The following is a 16,682-nucleotide window of genomic DNA, read 5'->3' on the forward strand; positions in this document are numbered from 1 at the left end:
CATAGCGGGACTCATCTCTAAGGCGTGCCGAGGGTCAGGGAGGCCGGCGGGGGCTGGCGCCCACCTGCCTGCCTCCCCGGGGCAACAACGGCAAGCCCTTTCCCCATCCGAGGCGGGCTTTTGTGCGGGCGGAAGCAAAGCCCCTCGCCAGCCGGCAGATGGAGCTCCGACCCCCGGACTCCGCTCTTGGAAACCGGGGAGAGAGCCTGAGGAAGGGAGGAAGGGGTTAAGGAGCTGATGGTGGCGGTGGAGGAGCCTCGACGCCTCTGGAGGGAGACCCACCCGCCGCGCGCTCCCCCTCGCAGCCCACCCAGCCGCAGTGGTGGGAGCAAGGCGCGCGGGATGCTGCCGGGGCGCAGCGCAGGGGCAACGATGCAACAGCAACCGGAGAGGGCAAGCGGGGCAGCGGCGGGAGGCGCGGAGCGGGCCAGCCCCTGATGCGGCTGTTTCTCCTCCTCCTCCCCCTTCTGCTGGGCAGCGGCTCCGGCAATTCCCTCCCTCCCACCTCCTCCTCCTCCACCTCCTCCTTTCCCGGTGGCGGCGGCGGCGGCCGCTGTTGCCACGGCGGGGGAAAATGAGCAAGGCGGCGGCGGCGCTGCTGCTGTGCCTGCTGGGCTGCAACGTGTGGAAGGCGGTGACCAAAACCTTAGGAGCGCCCGGCGCCGCTCAAGGTCGGTGCGAGGGGGGCCCGCTTTTGTGCCGCGGCGACGGCGAACCGCAGCGCCCAGCGCGCACCCCGGGGAGGGCTTCGGGATGGCGGGCTGCGTTAACTGTGGAGGGGGGACGGCGGGGGGGTGCGCCTGGAGGGACCCGGGGGTTGCTGCATAGAGAGAAGGAACGCCGGAGGTAGCTGCTTCTCTCGGCGCGAGGGGGCGGCGCCCGCCGTGACGCCCATCGCCGCCGAAGTGAGCTGCGGGGCGCTCGGTGGCGGCGGCGGGGCGCCTGGCTCGGAATCCGCCGCCCCGGAGGCTATTGTTACCGCAGCCTCCGCTTCGGCTTTGTGCTTCCCGCACGCTTCGCTTTGCTTTTCCGCCTTCTCTCCCGCCCCCCCCCCCGAATCCTCCTTGCCTTTCCTTCGCAGGCTTTTTCTGCGCAAGTCTTGAGTCCCCTCCTCCCCCTTGACTCTTGTCGCGATGCTGCCACGGTGATGGGCGCTTCTCCCCCCCCCCGCCAGTTGCTTCCTCTTTGAGGATTCGGATTGGTGTTAGGGCGGCTGGCCTCTGCGTGCATGTTTCTGCTGGAGGCTGCTTCGATTTGGGGGTTACTGGGTTGAATCGAAATGAGGACGAAGGGGAGCCTTTCTGTTCAACTGCAGGTCTCACAAGGTCCTGAAATAAAATTATCTACTGTATTATGCAAAAAAGGGGGTGCCTAACCCCCCAAAAACGTGGGGGAGAAGGGCCATCTGGCAAACCTTTGAGTCCCGCCCCCCCCACCGGGAAAAAAGACCCCTCGACAAACTGTTCTGCTCTGCTGGTTCCACAGGGCTTCGCTTCTTGCTAAAACCCCTTCCTGCTGCCGCTTTGCTCCACCAGGTGTTTGTTGTATTGTGGCTGGTTTTGCTCCTGTGGCCTTTCAGGTTGTGTGACACACACACCCCTTTCTTTTGGTGGCATTGGCTGGGTCTTTTATGCACCCAGCTTGGCAGCGACAACCCCTGCCCCCGAAGGTTTAGATTCTCTTCTCTGCCGCCTGGCCCTATTAAGATTCTTCCTCTGGGGAAAGCAGCTTTCAGAAGAACTGCCCATCCTGTATGTAGTCTTTGCACAGGGCCCTTTTGCAGGCTTTGCAAATACAAAAGCAGCGTGTGTGTCGCTTGCTAGTTACGCTTTGGGCTCATCTGTTCAGAGGAGACCATATGCGATTCTCATTTCTTGCTATGCTGATTTTACCCATCCCCACCCCCTACCCCGGCACAAATAATCCTATATGGCAAAAGCCTTAAGATTAGAGGGAGCATAGATGATGCTGAAGCCAAATCTGTAAAATTAGCACTTATTAGGCCTTATTATTATTGGAACCAATTTTTGCCCATTAAGCTCCAACCTATTTGCTGCATATCCTTCCATCCACAAAATGCACCTGTGTGCTGTAAACCTGCCACTTCCACAACAGTGCTGGAGGTGGGAGAGCTGCTCAATCACCATTTAGTCAAGGTCCCTTGTGCATTTCTATCCTTCATTGTTGCCGGAATGTTTTCCCTTCTCCCCAGGCTTCTCTTTGCATCTCTTAGAAAAAGACCCTCTCAAAAGCCACTGATCTGCTGTGGCTTATATTTATGTTAACTTGCAGCAAACTAGGGGTTTTCTTGGGGGGTGGGGTTCGTGTTTTGGTTTAATTACCTGCTGCAGGATGGACTGCAAAGTAGCTGGTAATGAAGCCATCAAGGGCATTTGCAAGAGTGTGTGCTTATTCTTGTAAAAAGCTTCATCAAGGCAGGCTAATAACATCCCACCAGTAATAAGGATGAGAAAGCAAGTGGCACCATGGTAACAGTCCCTGCCTCCACTTTTGGTGGGTATGCATGTAAAGGCCAATAACCTTTAAGTGACGCTATTCTATACCCCAATAAAAGATAGATTACAATTGTGCTTTTTACTACTGTTATGTCATTGTTTCTGAATAAATCATCCCCTCCCTTCTGCACTATGCACTCTTAACCTCCCCCCCCCAAACACCCCCCCCCCCGTAAGCTCTAGCCCTGTGGTCTGATTCTTATTTTGACAAGATCAGTTTTGCTTTGACTTCCTGAACTTTTGACTGCTCCTTTTGTTGTTTTGCTTTCTTGGGGACTCCACAAAGTGGTCTGTCCGTGTGTGTGTGTGAAGAATTCCTATTATGATTGAAAAACTGATCAATGAGTTGAAACAAATTGCTAATCTACCAGATTTTGTTTTTAAATGATACTCATTTGGACCTGCCTTGTGCAAATAGGTATTAATATTCTCATTTCACAGGCACAATCATGTAACAATCCAGCATGGGGAGAGAGGAAACTTAAGCCCCATTGATTTTAGTGGGACTGAAGTTTGCATAGCTGCCCTGTGTTGTGGCAATTGGGTTTTTAGCTGGTTTTCAAAACATTAATCAATGCCCGCTGTTTTGGTGAACGTAAAATTCATATTGCCATTAGGTTCCCATAAAATGTGACTTGGGATACTGTGGTACAGTGGTGAAGAAGTTGTGTTGTTGCAGATGCTATAGGACTCCAGCTCCCATCAGCCTCAGCCAGCATGGCCAGTGGTGAGGGATGATGGGAGCTGTGGTCCAACACTGTAAGGAGGGGATTTCCCATCTCAGCTGCGGCATTTGTATGGATAAAGTTGAGGAGCTGCTTAACTTGTTGAAGGGCCATGAAGTAAGGCTAAGAGGCCTAAGTGATGCTATGTTCAAGATTTTGCAATTGAAATTTATACCATAATGTGGAATGAAAGTATAGCTGTGATCCTGTCGTTCTTGAGTGGGAGTAAGTCCTGTTGACATACTTCTTTCCTAAAGCATTCTCTCATAGGATCAGGTTGTTGGTTATCGAATGAATGATAACATGGAAAATATGTGCGCCACAGAATTATTTTATGTAGTAGCTAAATTCCTATAGAATTCTTGATACATTTGCCAGATCATTCCTTTTTAAAATTTTACAGTGTCTCCTCAGGCTTCTGTTTTATTGCTAAGATGACTTAAAGCTTGGCCTAACCCAGTATCTAGATGAAGGAACTATAAAATGCAGCAGCTACAGAATAGCTTGATTTGTAAATCAAGGGAAAGGTTTAAAGATGGAGAGTCAGCTGTTATTATCTAGCTGCTATCGTGAGGACTTGCTCTCTCTCTTCCTCTTTGAAAAGTTGACCTCTTTTCTGCTTTGAGCTATGTCACCCTTGAGTGAGCAGAGAACATTGATTTATGGTGAATAGAGTGGTCAAGTTCTGTCATCAGTAGTTGAAAATCCAGGGCTTACTGCTGTATGGTTTGTCAAGATACCAAACCCCATGGATTATTTTCTTGGTTTTCCTTCCTAATATAGATGGATTTATACACTGTTCAAGCTCTATAGAGTGATTTAGTATCAGGTGGTGGTGGATAAAGTGTTGGCAATACAAGCAGTAGCCTTGTTTTGATGTGCCATCTATTTGATATTATAATCCAGTTCTTAACTCTTGTCTATATTAGAGAACCCATGTTTATCTGTTATACATGTTGGTACTCCTGTTTAATCCAGCTTCCTTAGGTAAGGTCAACACAACAGTTTGGAGGACTGGGGCTCCCTTTCTAGAAGTGTTATACACTCAATAGTAGAGCCCATGCAGGAGAGTTTGGGTTCAAACCCCAGGAACAGTGAACAGCATCAGGTGGGTTGGGGAAAGACCCCAATCCCAAACCACTGCTACCAGCCAGAGTAAACATTGCTGCGCTTGATGGACCAGTGGGGAAGGGCCTTGCATAGCTCAGTGGTAAAACATCTGCCATGCATGCAGAAGGCTCTGGGTTCAATCCCCAGCATCCCCACGTAGGACTGGGAATGTCCTCTGCCTGGAAAGCTGGATTGCTGCTAGCCGTCAGTGTAGACAGTGCTAAACTGAATGGGCCATTGGATGGGCCATAATACAAGGCAGCTTTCTGTGTTATGTATGTGTTTGTTAAGGGCAGAGGTTTTTGTTGCTTTCTGTTTATTTGATTAGCTGACTCTTTGGACCTATAAAAACAACTTCTCAGACAAGCTGAGGAGCTTGCAGATTTCTGGCTACCTGTATAATGAAATCTAAGACCAATTTATTAGCGTCCACCACTCCGAAAAAACCAGTCTAGATGGGGTAGTGGTACCCTAGCTATGGAAGAGTCTTACCAGAAAGTTGCACCTGGTGCCTTCTCCATGATATTTGCTAGGATGTTTTTAGCTATCTGCTGCTTATGTTTGATCTTCATTATTATTTATTGTGTTTGTAATGTGAACATAAACATGGAAAGGAAAACTAAAACCCAGTAAATGTTGTGATAAGAGCTGCTTTGAAGTGTTTGTCGGTTTTTCAGAGGACTTGGTTTGTACAGCTTTACTTAACAGGGCTAATGCAAACTTTGACAGAATTTGTTTAATTTGTATGGTGATGTTCCACCCCCACCCCCGCACACATGCAGTCTAACTTAATGTCAGTTCTTATAGGATCATTCTGAAATTAGAGTTGATCTAAACTGAAATGCCTTGAACTCGCTTGATGATTACCCCAGAAAATTTCACGTTGCTGTGATAAAGCCCAGCATGCTTCTTTGAGCAGACACAGTTATTCTATTTTTAGGACAATGTGTCTCTGTTTATTCAGATCGAGATATTTGGTGATTTGACTTCTGGGCGTCATGCAGCATCCTCATTGCCAATGGGGTTTGGGTCACTGAGGTCCCTTAAAGCAATATTAGCTATGGTGTTTTGCGCAGAGTTCAGTGGTGCCAGGAGAGAGAGAGAGAGAGAGAGAGAGAGAGAGAGAGAGAGAGAGCGCGAGCCCTGTATGGCTTTGGCCCAGCATAACTCAGAAAACTCTTCCTCTGTGCTGTGTCATGATTTCTTAGATCAGTAGTGTAGTACCTGGAGTGGCAAATTAGAGCAAACAACATGCAGAAAACTGTTTGCTGGCTGTTCCCTTTCTGTAGATGCTTGCCAGAGCCTGAGCATCTTCCAGAAGCAGACTGCAAACTTTGCTGCTTGGGGTAATGCACAGCAGCTGGCGACAACCAATGATTTTTCCTTTTCTCCCCCTTGGTATAGTTTTTTAAAAGAGTGTGTTTACCTTTGCGGAAGCCATGCTGCTTCAGCATGATTTGTTCTTCTGTGTGCTTGGTAATTTCATCCTTAACTATGCTTTCCACCCGTTTTCCAGCAATAGACACTAAGCTAAACAGCCTGTAATTTCCTGGATCCTTCCTGCGTATCTTTAAAAAAAAATTACATTGCTCACTTTCCAGTCCTCGGGTATGGAAGCTGATCACAGGGACATTAATATTTTTATTTAAAAGGTAAACGGTTTTGCATTTGAGTTCTTTCAGGACTTTTGGGTGTATGCCAGTCTGGACATGGAGATTGTTTTTAATTTCTGAATAAGTCCTGGAATTTTGTCTCTTGTCACCACCATTTGCCTTAGTTCCTGAGACTCCCTTCCTGAAAATTTCACCACAGGTGCAGGGACGTGCCCTGTATCTACCACTGCGAAGACAGATGCAGGGGGTGGGAAAATCATTTGGCTGCTGTGCAATCTCCTTTTCCTCCTTTAACGCACCTTTTACTCCCTTTATGCGTCTGCTGAACAAATGACAGCTGAGAGTATTTACAGACATTCTCCTTCAGTTGCTTAGGCATGGGTGCCACAGATGTGGTGCCAATGGGATTTACCTCTGCATTTCTAGAAGCTGAATGCATTCTGCCTGCTCCGAACATTCTGAAATAATAATTTTTTTATGCCCATTAATTCTTACCTAGGTGGCAGAAAATGTCAAAGCTCAGAGATTTCAGAAGTGCCCTTTAATGCTTCTGAAAATCCTCTTTCCCCTCTCAGCAGCTACGGCTTTTTTATGTTTTCTAATAGCTTAATATTCTGAAGTCTGTTCCAATTAGCGCTTAACGAATGGCTTGTAGCTGTAAACAGGCTTGGAATTCAGTCTCCGAGGAACTCCTACATAAAGTCACACTCAGTCTGTTGTAAGGGTCTTTCAAGTTGCCTTTTTGTGCCTGAGCCCTAATAATAGTCTTAATAGACACAGTGCCAAGTCAACTGCAGTGTGGCCAGTGAGAGATGGGAGAGTCCACTCCAGCTTAGAGGAGGAGGCCTGGGAGAGAGAGAGAGGGAATGCTGTGCTTTGGCCATACGTCTTCTGTCAAACAACCTCATTATCCCACCTCTAAAGCCTCTTCAGAAGTTTTGCCTGATGAGAAGGTGTCCTTAAACTGCTGCCATAATTCCTCTTGCTTGTCTGGAGGGAAAATAGAGAGGTGTGCTTGCATGTGTTGAAACCTCTGTGTGACTCAAATGTAGTCTTTGGACAAAGAGTAACATCCATTGATTTCACCGGTTTTCCCACTGGCATGTGGCCCCTGGAACTTCACTTTTGAAGAATTGTGGCCCTAGGGCTGAAGGAAGTTTCCTACCTCATGGCTTACACTGACAGGCTGGACTGAGGAAGACCTGCACATCTCTTGGATCTCTCTGTTACCACTCTAAGCCAAGTGTAGCTCTGCAGATATCCTGTGCCTGGGTAGAATGAAGAAACTGATGATTATCGAGCGTATGTGCATGTATCAAACAGTTTTGTCATTCCAGAGGCTTGCCCCCTTCTTGAAAATCTAGAATTATATCTGTGAAGAAGAAGAAAATGTTACTTTGAAGGGTCCAAAAATATCCCAGCGGTCTTGAGGACCTGGCATATGATGCGGTTACATGAAATATTTTCTTTTCATCCCAGTAAAAAGGCTGTTGTCTGATCTTTTGGTTGTGGTTGCTAAAATTTCAGGATGGTGCAAGGAATTCCAAAATATTTTTTCCGCCACATTTTGGACAACGCTATTAAACCAAAGGGTGGGATCCTTACGCCACAACAGTACAGACTACAGTGGTACCTCGGGTTAATTACTTAATTCCTTCCGGAGGTCCATTCTTAACCTGAAACTGTTCTTAACCTGAAGCACCACTTTAGCTAATGGGGCCTCCTGCTGCTGCCACACCGTCGGAGCACAATTTCTGTTCTCATCCTGAAGCAAAGTTCTTAACCTGAAGCACTATTTCTGGGTTAGCGGAGTCTGTAACCTAAAGCGTATGTAACCTGAGGTACCACTGTATAAGTGATGCAATTATCTCTGTGACTTGAAACAGCCTGACTCCCTCCAAGTCAGTGAAAAGAAGTGAAATGGAAACAGCAACCAATCAAGTTCACAACTGTTTCATCAACAATGGCACAAGATTTTAAAAAGACCAAGACAGGCTTTTGGCCAGGTCAGCATGTCACCTGCTTTAAGCATTTCACAAAGCAGAAATAACAGCTGTCAAGCAAGTCCCGGGTCTTTGCCAGCCCATTCCCACGTGCAAAGTGTGTAAAAGAATAAATGCAGCTTTTCTTAATGCTCAGCTGCAACTTTATCCTTCATAATCTGCAGCAGCTCACAGTGAACTGCAGTGTGACCATCTAAATCAGTGCCTTAAAAGAAGCTCACATCCCTTTTTCTCATGTGGCTATGGATGGATGGGGTGGCTGCTTGTAGATCCAACCATGCAATTCTCTAAGCATGGCTTCACCAGTTACGTTATAAACAGCCTCTATGGAAACTTGGCCAGCTCTCCATGGCATTCGCCTAGTGACCCACAGTGACTTAAGACATAGCTGTCATCAATGTGGTTTCCAAATGGAGGCTTGTACCTTGTGCAAGTTACCTGAAATTCCGTCAAATAAAAAAGTGGTTTGAAGAGAGGAAATTGTGCATTCAGAGTGCCCACTGTAAATGGAAATAATCTCATTCCACCCTGTAAAATTATAACAATGCACTTATTTATGTGCGTATCAAGAAAATTAACAGTAAAGAAATCCAGCATGTCAAAATCCGTGTTACAATGAAATAATATAACTCTGTAATTAATACATACCAACTACAAATACAAGAACCAAAACTTGACAAGATTAAAGCCTGCTGTTCTTTAGCGGTGCCTCCAATCTGCTGCCTGAGGCAGGCTTGCTTCTCTCTGCCTAATGGTAGGGCCAGCTGTGCCCTAATCCATGATGTTGTGTTCCAAAGGTTATCCAGACTTCTTATCATATCAGCATGGATTGGCAGGATGTTATCTCTTGCAGCCTTTCCTAAATCCTAACACAACCATGTTAGCTGCTTTCAGTCTCTCCTGGAGACATGTGAGGCATGAAGTCTGACCTTCAGTTTCCCAGTGGTGACCTCCTCTGTTGCTGGTCTTCTGCAGTCATTGTGCCTTGCTTGCAATTCTATCAATCATTTTGCTATATGAGCACCTCAAGGGTTTAGCTGGTGCCTCTACCACATCAGCCTACTTCATCCAGCTTTCCCTTAATTTTTCTAATCGGTGCTCTGAGTGTATTTATTATCTCCATCCATCTCCCCCCCGCCCCCATTGCCTTCAGGCCCTGTCCTTGGCTTTCCTCACTGCATATTTTCTCCCTCTGGGAAATGTAATTGCTGTGTTCAGGCTTATGCCTCATTTCCTGAAGGTTTTTGGCTGACTTTACATATTCTTCTAAGTTCAGGTTCTCTACATTTGCCAGTTTGGTGTCTGTCTGGTCCATAGTTTTTTATTCCTCTTGTTTAAAAATAAAATAAAAAATAGGTTGGCTTTTATCCTCTTCTTCTGCCGCCTCTTCTCATGGCGAGTGTTCATATGATGAGACCCTCTTCTTTGAACGTGTCTTATAAAGTGTGGGGGACAATGCAGAAGAGAACAAATCTGGGAGAGAACGAAAGAAAAAGCTGGACCTGTGAGTTCTGTATTTACCCTGGTAAGCCTTTTCTGTAGTGTCCTTGTCAACTTTATGACAGGATCCTATGCGTGTTTACTAGGGTGTATAGTAACTCAGCCATATCTATATACCCATATATATCCTCTGTAAATCAGTATATCAACACACCACTTTCCAGTCCCTCGTGTGTGTGTGTGTGTGTGTGTGTGTGTGTGTACAGTAATTGAGGGGAGGGGAATAGAGAACACTGGTACATGAATTTGAATACACATCCATCTGTGAGTACAGACAACCAGAGGTGTACCTGGGCTCGCTTTTCAAGGTGCTAATAGCGCCACCAGTTGACTAGGAAGCAGGCTCCATAGGGCTTCTGCGATGGCCCCCACTCCGAGCCAGAGTGGAGACATGCAATTCTTGCAGCCCCTGGGCCTGCGCCCTTGGTGGGAGTCAACCTGGTGAACCCCTAGGTACGCCCCTCAGAGCAACACGAATAGTAGCTGCTGCTTTAGAGGATGTTATTGGTGAAGTTGTATACAATGGCAAACCCTAAAGGCACAGTGTGAAAAAACAATTCCTGTGTGATTCAAAGGCTTTGTGTGAACACAGCCCCTTGGTGCCTCAGATTCTAGCCTCAGTCTCTTAGTCACACACAGGCTGAGGTCTCTACCTTGTTTATTGCATTTCTTGCCCATCCTTCATCCCAGGATGTCAGAATGGCGCACTTGGTTCTATTCTACCCTCGCCTTATTTTATCTCAGCAACAGGTCTGTTGGGTAAGGTGGACCAGAAGAGAGCAGCTGGCCCTAAGTCACAGGGCAGTTGCATGACTGTGTAGAGATTTGCACCAGGGTCCGTCCCCCCAATCCATGTCTGACACTCTTAGGATAGGGGACCTTTTGCAGCCTTGAGGCACTATTCGCTTCTGGGCAAGCTTCTGAGGACCACGTTCCAGTGATGGTTCAGGGACAGAGGCAATAGCAGGTGGAGCAAATGATGTAAATTTCACATTGTACACCCTTGTGCAAATTAATTGAAACAAAGCATGTTTTCTATATCACATTGATCAGTCTGTCAAGCACCCACAAACAATATGCAAACAAACAATGAATTTAGTACAGCAGTTTATTGTACAAAATCCACATATATTTACATTAGTAACGGAAATGACCTCTGCTATTTTTAAGCAGCATTTGAACACCATTTGGCATGGAGTCTACTAGTTTCAAACAGTCCCTGATGCTTTTCAGCAGCACACTTGAATCAGCGCCTGAATGAGCTTCTCCATAGTCGTACAGTCTACAGCACAGAGGTGACTTTTGCATATAGCCCACAAATTCTCAATGGGATTTATGTCCGGGGGATTCCCTGGCCAATCAAGTACCTGTATTTGCTGCTCTGTCATGAATTTCTTCACCACTTTTGATGTGTGACAGGGGGCTAGGTCCAGCTGCAATATCCCAGTACCGTCAGGATACTTCTTTACCAGCTCTGGAATAAGACTCTTTCGTTGAACCTCGATATATTGTGGTGAGCGCATCATTCCTTCTATTGGCTGCAGGCTTCCAACACCATAATTAACTGAAGCATCCCCAAAACATCATCTTTTGTGGGTGCTTGGCAGATTGATCAATGTCGCATAGAAAACATGCTTTGTTTCAATTAATTTGCACAAGGGTGTACAGTCAGGCTAGTTTCCATACACACCTTTCTTGTCTTCTATCCAGACAAGAAAGAGGCATTATCAGAGTTCAAGGACACAGGCAAGCCAGGCAAAAACATGCTTGGTACAAAGCAGAGTCAGTGAGGGTTATGGCCTGGGAAGAGCTCCAGACCAAGAGGCTTGAAGGGCCACATTTGACCCCCACCCCCCAGGTCTGAGGCTCCCTCCCCTTGCTCTGGTCACTGCCCCATGCTGTCTGGTGCCAAGCATTGTGAGCCTGGAGAAGGACTAGAGAGCTCTCCAACACACATTGTGTTTCTTAGGGCTTTGCAGAACAGGAAGCTCTTTCTTTCTCTGAAGGCAAGAAATCCTTAAGGGTTTTGGTAGGGGATGGGAATGTGGGGACCTTTATGCGGAATATTATGAACTGTCCTGAAGTAGTCGCAGGAGAAGGCAGCCAGAACAAAGGATAGGAAATAAGTCAGCAAATTTTCGCAATAAGGGAGTTAAAATAGCAAGCAGCTCCTCATATTCACACACAGATGCATTCTGTTTAATGTTCATTTAAGATGCCTGCATAGGAAGTGGGTACTGCAAAAAATATTCAGTCATTCAGATAGACCCAAAGCAGAATACTTGTTTGCTTATTTGTGGATATGTGTATCTTGTCTATGATAACATTCAAACTCCAAGCTGCTTACGATGATACAAATCATAAGAAAACTGAAAACCAACTAAACAGTACAACAGGCAGGAGTAAAACAGTCTTGTGAGCCAACCCTAGGGGTGTCCACATTCAACGCAACATGCTCCATGGGGGAACATGTCCCAAATGTGACTCTCCATTGCCAACACAATAGACAAGAGTGCAGTAACTCCAGCTTTCTGGGGGCTTTGGCCCTTCACACAGGTTCCTGCTCTCTTCCTCAGTTTATAATTTAAGGGTGCTGGGAATTGTAGTTCTGTCAGGGGTAAACTATAGTTCCCAGTATTCTTTTGGGGAAGCCGTGTGCTTTAAATATACGTTGGATATGTAACTTGGAGTTGCAGCCCTGTAGAGGTGGATTGGGGCCTTCTTAAAGTCTGCCCAAGGCAATCCTCTGTAGATCTTTACCATCATTAAACAAGTTAAATCTACACCAGCAAACTTGTAATTTATTCTTACTGTTTCGTCTTGCTTTTAATCTTCTTGCTCTTAAAATCATTGGGGCCTTATCTTTAAAACGACAGCACATAAGCTCACACTTGTATTTATTTCACTGCAAAACCTCCAGCTGAGCAGCAGAAACTCAAATGGCCAACTCAAGTTCATTATCAAAGTTGCACATCCCTTCAGGCGGCATCTTCTCAGGTGACAGGTATAAAAATTAATTTGGTGACAGTCTGTTGATCACTGTGACGCATGTAGTCATACCTGCCTGATCCATTTAATGTTTAAGCCCATGGGTCTTAGATGCAACTGAGCATCACTATGATGGCCAGAAATGCCGAATGGGCTTTTGTTTAATTTGAAGTAGATCAAATTAAAATGTTGATTTTATGTTAAAAAATAAAAATTTTAAAAATTGGGCGAATCTTTATCAAAAGTATTCTATGGTGGCTGATTCAATAATAGAGGAAGAGGAATTTCACCCTTTCCTAGCAATGACATGAGAAAAATGCAAGCGATGGGTGTCAAGGTAGCAATATTCCCCTCCCGCATTTGTCAGGTGTTGACAAAACTGGGGATCTGGGTCTACTGTAGGCAGACAAGGGGTCCAAGAACTAGAGCAGGTATAAAAAACCTGTGGCCCTCCAATTGTTTGTCTCCCATCATCCCTGATCGTCGGCCATGCTAGCTGACTTGATGGAGTTGGAATCCAGCAACTCCTGGTAGGCTTCAGGATCTCCATTTTTGGACTAGAGGAGGAGGACATGGTCTAAGACATGCTGGAGGTCCAGGTCAAGCCAGCAAAGGTGACCTGTGTGCTACTTGGGGGGAACAAATGGCTTAGACCAGCCTGTGCTGGCTAGAGTTGCTGAGAGTTGTAGTCTCAAACAGCTAGAGATCACCAGGTTGGTGAAGCCCAGCTCAGAATGATTAGCCAGTCCCCATATTATTGATTGTAGTGTTGCATATATGTCACAACAGTCTTGGAATGACTTTGAACTTGACATTTTAGACCCCCGAGTATAGCTGATTTACTGCTTGGCTCTGGACATTTTTCAGACATTCACATAGCGTTTTAGACAGCTGAAATTGGTATGTTGCACAGGCTTGCTCATGGTCCAATTTTTGTGTGTGCATGGAGAAATCACACATTTATTTTTGTGTATGGTTTTTTTGTCTGAGAAGCTGGCAAATAGGCATGTCCCAGTTGGCCCCAGGGGAAGTTGTGGCTGTCCAAATCTTGCTGTCCTCCCAGCTCCCATCGGCTCCAGCCAGCAAGGTCAACAGCCAGGAATGAATGGAGTTTTAGGGCAACAGTGTCTGGAAGACCACAAGTTTCCCCCTCCTGCTCTAGAGCAACTGCTTCTTTCAGCAATTTTAACCTTCAAAACTGTTTCCAATGAAACAAGTTGTAGTATTTATTTATTTTTGGCTGTTAAATAAAAAATGGTTAATATTGGATACTTTTCCTCGTGGTTTATTGATAGTTTCTGCTGTACTTAAGTCATGCTTTTTAAAACAAAAAAAGACTAAACAACAAACCAGATGTTGGACATAGTAATGTGCAGGCTTTCACTTTGTCAGGCTTATAATGTCATGCAAGTTGACTTGGTGTGCTTATACCAGCAGTTTCACAATTACAATTCCATATGGATTTTGCTCTATATTTGGAAGCGCAATCAAATTCTTCCGTGAGACAAGCCAGCCAGTTAGCCCATGGATGGAAACTCACAATACCAATGGGGTCCTGATTTTTGAATGGGTTTGAAAGCTAAAAAAAAAATAGCAAGCTAAAACAAAAAAACAAGAAACCCTGCCCTTGCATAGATCACAGAAAGAATTAAACTAAGTTATTATAACACACTCATGATGTGGTTTGTGGGGTGGATTTCAGTAGGGTCGTTATATATAGAAGCAGTGGTGTGTTTTATCTTACAGACACTAGAGATATAAATGTTAAGGATTTGGTTTGAACAAGTTGAGGTGCTGTATTGAATTTTGCTACTTATGCTAGTCATCTTTGGCTAAGCAAGGCCTTTTTTGTAGTGGTCCCAGTGCCATGGAATGAGATGCTTCAGGAGGTGCAATTATGCACCTCACTCCGCGTAAATAGGAAGCTAGTATGTCAAGAAAGAGATTGGACTTGAACCCTTCTGCCTGATACACTAATGTTCTGTGTGCGGGTGATCAGACTATACAGTGGTACCTTGGATTACAGACGCTTCAGATTACAGATGCTTCAGGTTATAGACTCCGCTAACCCAGAAATTGTACCTTGGGTTAAGAACTTTGCTTCAGGATAAGAAAAGAAATCCCGCGGCGGGAGGCCCCATTAGCTAAAGTGGTACCTCAAGTTAAGAACAGTTTCAGGTTAAGAACAGATCTGCGGAACAATTTAAGTTCTTAACCTGAGGTACCACTGTATTTGGAGAAGGTCTGTAGCATATATTGTTTATGCGTGTTTGGCTCCTAAGAGTATAACTGATCTGGCAACTTATGCTTCAGGTTTGTCATTTTGTGTTGCTCAATAGAACAGAAATGCAAATAAAAGTCATAAGTGCAACCGTGCTGCCCACAAATATTAAGATGGCAAGGGTGAGGCCACCCTGTTCTCATTCAGTGGCCAAAGAAGGATCGGCTGAGATGAGCTTGCTCCCCACTCCAACCTGTCGAGGGGAGAACGTCTCTGCCCCACTGCTAGTTAGCATACTCTGGACTCAACCATTGGCTAGGACTGAGGTTGACAACATGAGTCCCTCCAGATGTTGCTGCCCACTGGCTGGGGGGCATTGGAGTTCAACATCTGGAGGGTAGCATATTGGGAACCTCTGGACTGGGGGTCTAAAGCCTGCTAGGTTGTGTGACTCTGGTGTTAGTGTGTCCCTATTATTCCATTATATTTTGTTTAAAATATAGCCCATTGTTTGTCTGCTGATCCCAGGGTGGGTTGCAAAACACACAAATATTAAAACAGTGTGGAGAAGATAAAAAAATGCTATATTCAACCAGCTATCGTAAACAACCCTAAAGCTACAGAGCATCTTTCTTCTATAGGCTGGAAAAACGCAACAGGGCGGCATAAATTTCTGGGCAAATAAATGTGTTTCCATCTATCGTAAGTCGCTTTCAGGATCAATTGAATGGTGTCGAGAGATAAATCTTGTAAATAAATGTGTACAGTTCCACCAATAAAGCAAATGCATTTTTAAACTAATATATGATAATGCCAATTTGCACAATACATGATCATTTAATCATGTAAAGAATCCTAATGTTCTAATGTGTTCAAGTAGGAATATACTAGGGAACTGTTGTGTGGGAAGATGTTTGATTATAGTAATGCAACAAATGGACTAAACCTGAATTGAACCTGAACTATAAAATGGTGAATATTGGGCACTTTTCCTAATGGTTTATTGATACTCTCTGCTCTTCAAAAACTGTATTAAAATGTTTTAAAAGCAAACAAACCAGATGTTAGATATAATAACGTGCGGACTTTCACATCAATGTGCTTATTGTGCTATACCAGTTAATGTAGTGTGCTCATATTAGCTGCAGGGAGAGTGCTAGATGCCATATTTGAATGGATCTGCATCACATCCTTACAGCAATTTCCTTCTTGGGATTTTGCCAGTCAAGACACTGACTGAATTCTGTCACACCAGATCTGTCAGGGGGACTCTACCTAACCTCTGGCTCCCTCCGAGCCTAAACTTGTGTGATTAAAACCTATATCTAACACACAAGCAGAAATCAATAAATGAATCAGTTCTGTGCTACATCTGCAGCTTGCTAAGTGCAATATATTGTGCTGTGTAGAAATCCTATTGGATATACTCTTTACATAAACTTTCTGTGGAGGGAAAAGATTCACCCTGATGAATTTGATTTAATCTTACTATTTATTGTTCTTACCTAAAGAACAGAAAACAGCCCCCTGGCTTTATCTCCATTTAGAGTTAGAATTCCAAGTTGAAATCAAAATATAAACTGGAAAATATGTATAATGCAATTTAGTATCCCTAGACACAGATCAAATGTTGCACCTTATTATAGAATACTTAAGTACTTTTTAATTGCAATGTATGGTAACAATAACATTCTTGATTAGCATTCCAAAGCAGATGTGGAGAATCTTTGGCCCTCCAGATGTTGCTAGACTACAACTCCCATCAGCCCCAGTCAGCTTGGCCAGTGGTCAGGGATGATGGGATTTGTAGTCCCATCTGAAGGGCCACAGGTCCCCCACCCCTGAATTACATCTGCCAACTCTATGCTACCTAATTGTAGTATATGGCAGAGATATTCTCTTCAGTGAAAGACTCTTGTTTTGTGTTGAGTTCATTTGACTTGACGACTTATTGCTAGTTTTGCATCCTCTAATACTAATGTATTCTTGCTTGATATCATGGAATA

At 44.9% G+C, this 16,682-nt stretch overlaps 1 protein-coding gene across 2 annotated transcripts in view; it reads left to right on the forward strand.

The window, feature by feature from the left end:
* The first annotated feature begins 210 nt into the window (after positions 1 to 210).
* Positions 211 to 16,682, forward strand: part of FAM171A1 (family with sequence similarity 171 member A1) — a 69,033-nt gene continuing 52,561 nt past the window's right edge. For both annotated transcript variants that reach the window (XM_053409540.1, XM_053409541.1), the window contains exon 1: positions 211 to 671. In XM_053409540.1, the coding sequence (XP_053265515.1) occupies positions 575 to 671 (97 nt within the window). In that variant the 5' untranslated portion in view covers positions 211 to 574. The remainder of the gene's footprint in view (positions 672 to 16,682) is intronic.

The sequence above is a fragment of the Podarcis raffonei genome, chromosome 12 (genome assembly GCF_027172205.1).
Source record: "Podarcis raffonei isolate rPodRaf1 chromosome 12, rPodRaf1.pri, whole genome shotgun sequence".
NCBI lineage: Eukaryota > Metazoa > Chordata > Lepidosauria > Squamata > Lacertidae > Podarcis > Podarcis raffonei.